This window comes from Sinocyclocheilus anshuiensis, unplaced genomic scaffold (genome assembly GCF_001515605.1).
Source record: "Sinocyclocheilus anshuiensis isolate Anshui unplaced genomic scaffold, SAMN03320099.WGS_v1.1 scaffold524, whole genome shotgun sequence".
Lineage (NCBI taxonomy): Eukaryota > Metazoa > Chordata > Actinopteri > Cypriniformes > Cyprinidae > Sinocyclocheilus > Sinocyclocheilus anshuiensis.
Window position 1 is genome coordinate 733,214 of NW_015555703.1, and position 8,654 is coordinate 741,867.

At 36.6% G+C, this 8,654-nt stretch overlaps 1 protein-coding gene across 1 annotated transcript in view; it reads left to right on the forward strand.

Annotated features, from left to right (window-relative positions):
- The first annotated feature begins 4,369 nt into the window (after positions 1-4,369).
- The window catches only part of LOC107671729 (vacuolar protein sorting-associated protein 4B-like), a 17,359-nt gene continuing 13,074 nt past the window's right edge, over positions 4,370-8,654 (forward strand). Inside the window, exons 1-5 of the mRNA XM_016464673.1 lie at positions 4,370-4,604; positions 5,237-5,348; positions 5,637-5,784; positions 7,545-7,606; positions 7,694-7,813. Of these exons, the coding sequence (XP_016320159.1) occupies positions 4,581-4,604; positions 5,237-5,348; positions 5,637-5,784; positions 7,545-7,606; positions 7,694-7,813 (466 nt within the window). The 5' untranslated portion in view covers positions 4,370-4,580. The remainder of the gene's footprint in view (positions 4,605-5,236; positions 5,349-5,636; positions 5,785-7,544; positions 7,607-7,693; positions 7,814-8,654) is intronic.

The following is an 8,654-nucleotide window of genomic DNA, read 5'->3' on the forward strand; positions in this document are numbered from 1 at the left end:
CAGGGGAGAGATCAAAACAAAACAACAGTCACTTATTAGAAGTACAAAACGAGGATTTGTAAAGAAGAATGTCGGAGGATTTCGATATAAGCCAAGAGGAGACTGGTTTTCCTTTGCTAAAGTAAGGAAACTTTGCTTCCTTTGCTCCTGTAAACAAACTTTGGTTTCCACGTGACTCACCAGCGCATGCACAACGCTGAACTCATACGTCATCTGCTTCCGTGTACAACTGCTGGCGCAAGCTACATTAAAGTGATTATTACGTTTTGAAAATGGATATTTTTCTTACAAAAACGCATCGATTCGCTACAGAAGGCCTTTGTTCACCCCCCAGAGCCGTGTGAGACACTTTTTTTTATGGATGGACGCTTTTTATTTAACTTCTTTTAGACTGATGCATGCAACACCCGCTGAGTGGCATTAAACAGCTTGAAAGATCAAAGACAATTTTTTATATAACTCCGACTGGATTCGTCTGAAAGAAGAAAGTCATATACACCTAGGATGACTTGAGGGTGAGTAATTTATGGGCTAATTTTCATTTTTGGGTGAACTAACCCTTTAATTCTCTGTTAAAGTTAATTGGTACTGAATAACATTTGTTTTTACTATACTAGTCATAAATAACTTTGTATGTGCAATGATTTTTGACGTATCACTTAAAATGCATTTAATTGACAAAAAAACAGACAGTTTTCCTCTAACATTAAATATTTTAATATTAAATGTTATTACATGTTGTGTAATGGTGCTTTAAGTACAGTTACACTTTTAAATCTCTGCATAGTGGCTTATGGTGTATTTACTGCCTTAAATTTGAGACAGGTGTGATTATACTGACTTAATATAAGTACAACTGCACATGCTTCATTTTACAGAAAGCTATAGCCATAGCCAACAAAGCTTCACAAGAGGACCAGGCTGGAAATTATGAGGAGGCTGTTAAATCTTATCAACATGCAGTGAAATATTTTCTGCATATAATAAAACGTAAGTGCATAGTGTGGCATAACCTATTCACAACAATGTGCAATGGTCTGTTCAAGTCTCTTGGCATTTTAACCCTTTGTTTCCATGCATTCAGGTGAACCACAGGGTAAGGAGGGCAATCAGAAGATCAGAGATAAGTGTAAGCAGTATCTGGACAGAGCAGAAGAGCTTCAAGACTGTCTTGATAAGAAAGAGGTTACTATAAAATTATCACTGTCTCTTTGTGTATTTATGAATATGTCCAAGCAATTTGGACCACAATGGATTGAGTCCCACTTTTTAAAAACTTACAAATTCAGATGAATCATGCTGTCTATGTGCAGTCTTCATAAAAACGCCTGTCTACAGCAGTTTATTAAATGGGTCATATGATGCTGCTAAAAAGAACATAATTTTGTGTATTTGGTGTAATGAAATGTGTTTATGCGGTTTAAGGTTAAAAAAACACGTTATTTTCCAAAAACTGTACATTATTGTTTCTCCATGACCCCTTTAACACATTCTGGAAATTAATACGTCTTTGTTCACTAATATATCTTTCGTCAAATAGTAAAAACAACAATGATGACGACATGCTAATCAGCAAAACTTTGACCTCTTGATCTCAGGTTCTGGCCATTTAATTGAATGTCTAATATAATGATTGAGTCTCTGGGAGGCAGGTGAGGTGGTTGTTCTGCCATTAGTCAGTGACGAATTAGATGCTCTTTCACTGTAAGGTATTGTTGTCGAAGTTTATTTTCAGGGTGTTGGCTTTTTGTTTTTTTTGTTTTTTGCAACTAAAAGTTTAGACCTAGCAGTATTATCAGATAATAACAGATACTGTAACTCAGTGTTTAGCCATGGCCTCTGGTTAGCTTGTGGGATGTGGGTGGGTTTTTTGCAAGGGACCCTGAGGGGCCACTGTATGTCCCTGTAACAACTGGTATCTCTCAGAGGTGTGGCAATAGAAGTGGCAACTTTACAACTTTAAATTCTTTGGTGTGTCACTACACTGATGACTTCAGATTTACACTGAACACCATCCACGGTGAAGCAGACACAACCAACACATTCTCATGGCAGTTTGTAACTATTTGTAGAATTGATGGCTAAAGGTGCATTCACATTAGTGAGTTTTTGGTGACATTTTGTGGGCAAAAAAGGTCCATTGCATATTGCCAATATGTATGAAGCACAGCTGACACAGAAGTCACAAATCTGCATGCATCTTTCACTCTCATGTGAAATTCCAGCTTGCGTGGATTTCTATTGAAATGTATGGATTACATGAAATTTTGTCAAAGAACAGTCAATGTGACTGTACCTTAATTTGTATGAATTTGTATGATCTCAGTCGTGCATTTTCGTACGATCTGCTTATATCCCACTGATGGTTAGGTTTAGGGGTGGGGTAAGTGGAGGAACTTCATGCTTGCTTTTTGTAAAAAAAATCTCACATTTCCAAGTGAATAACATTATAAAAACTCCGACAAAATCACCACAGTTTTCTCATGAGATTGTGTTGCTCCCACTTCCTACAGCGATGTAACTAAACTGTCCACAATCTCAGAAAAAAAGGTACAAAAGCTGTCACTGGGGCGGTACCTTTTCAAAAGGTACACTTTTGTACCTTTTAGGTACTAATATGTACACTTTTGGTACTAATATGTACGTTTAAGCTACCAATATGGACTCCTTAGATACAAAGGTGTGCCTTTTCAAAAGGTACCACCCCAGTGACCACTTTTGTACCTTTTTTCTGAGAGTGCACAGAAACCTTAAATCTACCAAATGGACCCTCCTCATCTAAATCCACTGACTGTACAGGTGCATCTCAATAAATTAGAATGTCGTGGAAAAGTTCATTTATTTCAGTAATTCAACTCAAATTGTGAAACTCGTGTATTAAATAAATTCAATGCACACAGACTGAAGTAGTTTAAGTATTTGGTTCTTTTAATTGTGATGATTTTGGCTCACATTTAACAAAAACCCACCAATTCACTATCTCAACAAATTAGAATACTTCATAAGACCAACAACAAAAAAACATTTTTAGTGAATTGTTGGCCTTCTGGAAAGTATGTTCATTTACTGTACATGTACTCAATACTTGGTAGGGGCTCCTTTTGCTTTACATTCTAATTTATTGAGATGCACCTGTATTTAATATTTCAGAGCTACCTACATTTACTGCACTACAGTTACCTTAAAGTGAAAATTAAATGCTGTTTGCATTTGTACTGGTGTTTTTAGGGGATGGGAGAAAATTAAAAGGGCTTGGTGATACCAAGTTTTATAGACAAGCATTTCTTTTTCTTTTGAATAGTGTGCATAAGGTACAAAGGGTCCATTTTGATATCATGTTGACTATAAAGGTATTGGACCATGTAAACTTTTTAATACTTTCATCATATATATCCATTGTCTGTTTGGATACAGTACATTCTATTTTTGTATTCCTTTCATGAATATGTTTGATTAAACATATTCACTGTGGTGTCTGGTGTTCACAACATGGTTCTAAAGCAGGGGTGCCCAAACCTGCTCCTGGAGGGCCGGTATCCTGCAGAGTTTAGCTCCAACATACTCACCTCAAAGTTTCTAGTGAGTCTGAAGACCTTGATTACTTTGGTTCAGGTGTGTTTAATTAGGGTTGTAGCTAAATCTGCAGGACAGTGACCCTCCAGGAGCTGGCCCTGTTCTTAAAGGAACAATAGCAACAGATCTTGTTTATTACTAGCCTGCCATATTGCAATATAATGTCTGATAATGTGTAAGCAATGCTATGGCTTATGCCTTTCGGTTTGACAATGGAAACACTTCTTTATAGCTCAGATATCTCACTGATGACTTCAGATGTTTGGTAGCTATATCACTATAGTAACACACTGGCCAGTTTAGATGTGAATGTGCAGATTTCTAGTAGCCTTAAACCAATATGATAATACAGAAGAGACTGGAGTTAGTTGTCACACTTTTTATTACAGTGAGTAATTCTCAGGGTGGGCCGGGAAATATTGTTTACTGACAGGATAAGTTGTCATGTTGGGTACCTGTCATTAATATTAATATCTAATATTAGTTTAGAGAAATGTCTAATTCGTTGAGGAGAATAATTCATTTGACATGCCAGATGCATAATTAATTAAAAGTTAATGTAATGTATTGCAAACATATAAATTCAATGTTTTGGCAAACAGAAATTGTCATTATTAAATTGTATGAAATTAAAACACATATGACAACTTGTAGACTACATACATTTTTTTAATATTAATTCCAGTTATGTCACGTACAACTTTTATTACGTAGGAATGACTTGTTTTTTTTCCTGAAACCGGAGGGCGCGCCAAATGGGCGTGTCTTGCCGTATGACGCACGACATTTTTTGGAACACGTGAGCGTGAAGGCGGAAGTGACATTCGACATTTTAATGCGGAAGTTGTTTTTTTCTCCTCTGTTATTCTCCGATCTCAAAAATAAGTATTGAAAAATCATAAACTTACAGCCCTCGTTGTTTGCTTGTAAAAACGCGACAGTTTGTTCATATATCACTGTCTTTATTTTTCCATAACACGCCGTCGCTCTTGATTTTTTCAGCCCCTATGGCTGCCAACAACAACTTACAGGTAAGTTGGCAAACAAATTATCTCATAGTTTATCAAACCTACAGCAAGAATGTTAACTTATGTGCTTAATTAAGATAAATATTAAGTTTACACATGTTTGTAAATATATATTTTTGAAGGCAGTCATTTTGTAGTGAAGAAGTTGTCGCCGTGTCTTACTAGCACCCTCGTGTTTTCTTTAAACTATATATAATCTAAATACTCTAACAAACCTCAAATGGCCGGAATCAGTTTTGATTAATTGTACGTGAGATCATAAATGGCAGTTTGAATGTTAATCAGACAACGACGTTAGCAGGTAAAGATCAGATGAGCTAACAGTAACCAGTTTTGATCATTGTCTACTTTGAAGTTTAGGTATACATTCTGCTTTGTGCTTATATGAATACAGTTATAGATTGGTAGCATCTATTAATATTTGGCTCATTGTTCTAGTGAACACTGTTTTTTTTTGTTTGTTTGTTTGTTTGAGAAGTAGGGTGTCCTGAAGTGTTTAATTTAGGTGCTTTCATGTAACCATGCCTGAAATTCCCCATACGGTGCATGTTAGGACAATAAAACTGCATTAATTACTTAATAGCTACATTGCATTTCCTCAACCCCATTCTGAAATAATGCTGTTTACCACACAGAAAGCTATAGATCTGGCCGGTAAGGCAGCTCAGGAGGACAAGGCTGAAAACTACGAAGAGGCCCTGCGTCTATACCAGCATGCTGTTCAGTATTTTCTGCATGTTGTCAAATGTAAGTATGCAGCTGAAATCTTTGTTTATGTCTATTCGTAAAATAGAATGATTTCTGCAACAGAAAACAGACAAACATCAAGAGTATTATTCCGGTCTTGCTATTTATTTTTTTATCCAGATTATAATAGTTTGCTAAAAGTATGTTGCTTGAGCGTTACATATGTTCTAATTAGAATGTTAATTTATCAGTACGTTAATGAGAAGACATTACAGCATTTGACACAACAGTGGCAGCTTTCAGTCACCTCTATACCTTTAACTGTTTTTTTTTTTTTTTTAAATAAAGATGAAGCACAGGGTGACAAGGCCAAACAAAGCATTCGGGCCAAATGTGCCGAATATTTAGACCGGGCTGAGAAGCTGAAAGAATACTTGAAGAAGAAAGAGAAAGCCCCAGCGAAACCAGTGAAGGAGTCACAGTCCAGTGACAAAGGGTGGGTGCTGTGCATTTGATGTTCACTGAGCAAATACAAACATATACATGCATACTCATTTGTAATGTGTGCTTGATTTCTGTGAATCAAAACATCAAAATGAATTAACTGCTAATTGTTTTTGAACACAATAACATGTCCGGTGTGAATGCCCTGCTTAAAATTTTTTTTAATCAAATCTGGCTCTGATGGACCCTAATTATACAGGGCTTGATCATTCAGCCCATATTTGAAAATATGTGGTTTGGCATATTCCTAACTGCTAGCGTGTGTTCTCATGTGTCTATGCAAAGCTGTGTTAGCAACTGAGACTGTGAACTTCCCCCTTTGCTGTTATGCTATTTATATATCTGTTAATTAGTTTAGGGTTGGTTCGATTTTTTAAGTGTTTTTGGAAGAGGTTTCTTCTGCTCACCAGGGCTGCATTTATTTGATCAGAAATATAGTAACAGTGATATTGTGAAATATTATTACAATTTATAAATGTTTTCTTTTTTTAATATGTTTAAAAATGTAATTTATTCCTGTGATCAAAGCTGAATTTTCAGCATCATTACTCCAGTCTTCAGTGTCACATGATTCTTCAGAAATCATTCTGATATACTGATTTGCTGCTCAAGAAACATAACCTTTAAAAACAAGCTGGTGAAATGACCAGATGTTTTGGAGTACATCAGAAACACGTTTTTCTTAAAAAACACACCAGTCTACGTGACACGAGGAAGCTTCATTGTTTGAGATCTCGCTCCACCGGCACTTAAAAACACGCAGCGCCCAATAAAAGACTAATTAAACAGAGCAAATTAAATAAAGTACGTCAATAAGTGAAGGCTTTGTCTGTGCCTCGCTTTAGAAAATCTGAGCTGCTTGATCCTGTAGTAAAAGTGGAGCGCGGAGATGTGGAGACATCTTATGCAACATCTAGGTGGACGTGGTGAATTCTGCCCCAGATACGCCATTACGCAACGCTCTGATGTTGAATTCCATCACAACGCCTTCGCAACACAGTTCTGTGGCGGTACAGTGATGCCAGTGCTGTTGTACTTTACTGAAGTCAGAATTATTAGCGTGTTTTTTGAGGCGTACTGTAATAATATAGCATTGGGAGTGCCATGTAAATATGAATATTATAATCATTCAGTGCATGGTTTATACAATAGCATTCAAAATTTGAGGTTGGTAAGATTTTTTATGTTTTTGAAAGTCTCTTCTGCTCACCAAGACTGTATTTATTTGATCAAAAATACATTAAAAACAGTAATAATGTGAAATATTATTGCAATTTAAAATTTAATTTATTGCTGTGATCAAAGCTGAATTTTCAGCATCATTACTCCAGTCTTCAGTGTCACATGATCTTCAGAAATCATTATAATATGCTGATTTGCTGCTCAAGAAACATTTCTGATTATTATCAATGTTTAAAACAGTTGTGCTGCTTCATGTTTTGTGGAAACCGTGATACATTTTATTTTTCAGGATTCTTTGATGAATAGAAAGTTCAAAAGAACAGCATTTATTTAAAATATAAACTTTTTTTATTAACAATGTTGAAAACCATTTAAGTCATACATTTTATTTCAGCTTTCTTTAATGAATAGAAAGTTCAAAAGAACAGACATCTTTTGAAATATAAGTATTTTGTTAAGTTATAAATATCTTTACTGTCACTTTTGATCAATTGTATGTGACCTTGCTGAATAACGGTGTTAAAAAAAATGACTGACCCCATATATTTCCCATTGTATTTTTAACCCTAGGACTGAGAGTGATGGAGAAGGAGAAGACCCAGAAAAAAAGAAATTTCAGAATCAACTTTCAGGTAAGTTATTCCCCATCTTTCAAAATGAACAAAATTACTTTTTTTGGTAACGCGTTTTGAATCTTATTGTCTGATCTTTTATCACAGGAGCCATTGTCATGGAGAAGCCGAATATTAAATGGAATGATGTTGCTGGGTTAGAGGGGGCCAAAGAGGCTTTGAAAGAAGCCGTCATTCTGCCAATCAAATTCCCACATCTCTTCACAGGCAAGTGGCTATATCACTATCAACTAATGGGATACTGCTTTCATACAACACTCTTAGACCCGGTTTCACAGACGGGGCTTAGAGTAAGCCAGGATTAGATCAAAGTTCAATTAGGACATTTAAGCAATTTTTATGAACGTGCTTAGAAAAAAACATTACTGGTGTGCATCTTGAGACAAAACAAAGGCACTGATATATTTTAAGATCAGTCAGTGCAAGTTTCTTTCAGTTGAAACCGCTCAGACTTACATTTTAGTCTAGGACTAGGCTTAAGCCTTGTCTGTGAAACCGGGGGTTAAAGTTTTAAAGGGGAGGTCTAATGCTATTACATGCATTCTGAGTTATTTACACTGCTAAAGAGTTGGATTCTCATGCTAAGCATGGCCGAAGTTAAAAAAAATGAGTTGGATGTATGACGGGAGTATTTCTGTGCCAAATACACTCCTTCCGGGTAGGCTTGCTGCGATAGACTGTGCTGACGGTGATACCGTTGTTAAGCCGCAACACCGGTTACCTCACTTGCCCACCGCTGTCACAACCCTACTTCCGGGTTTGTATAAGTTTCGGAACGTTTTTTTTCGAGCATGGCCCTTCATGACGTCATGAAGTGCGGAATTCCTTGTATGGGCACTTCTCCTGGAAGAGCGCGAGCACGCATCAACCAGAGCAAGAGCAGCCCATCAACGTGCTTCATTCGGGTCATGGAAGTCGTCGGCAGCGCTGCACAGGATTTGCTCGATAGGAATGTCTCCAAAGAAGTGTGTTTTTGGTTGTGAGGGAAAGATAACCTTCCCAAAGAACCCAGCGTTGCGTGAACAGTGGATGCAGTTTGTTTTTGCGG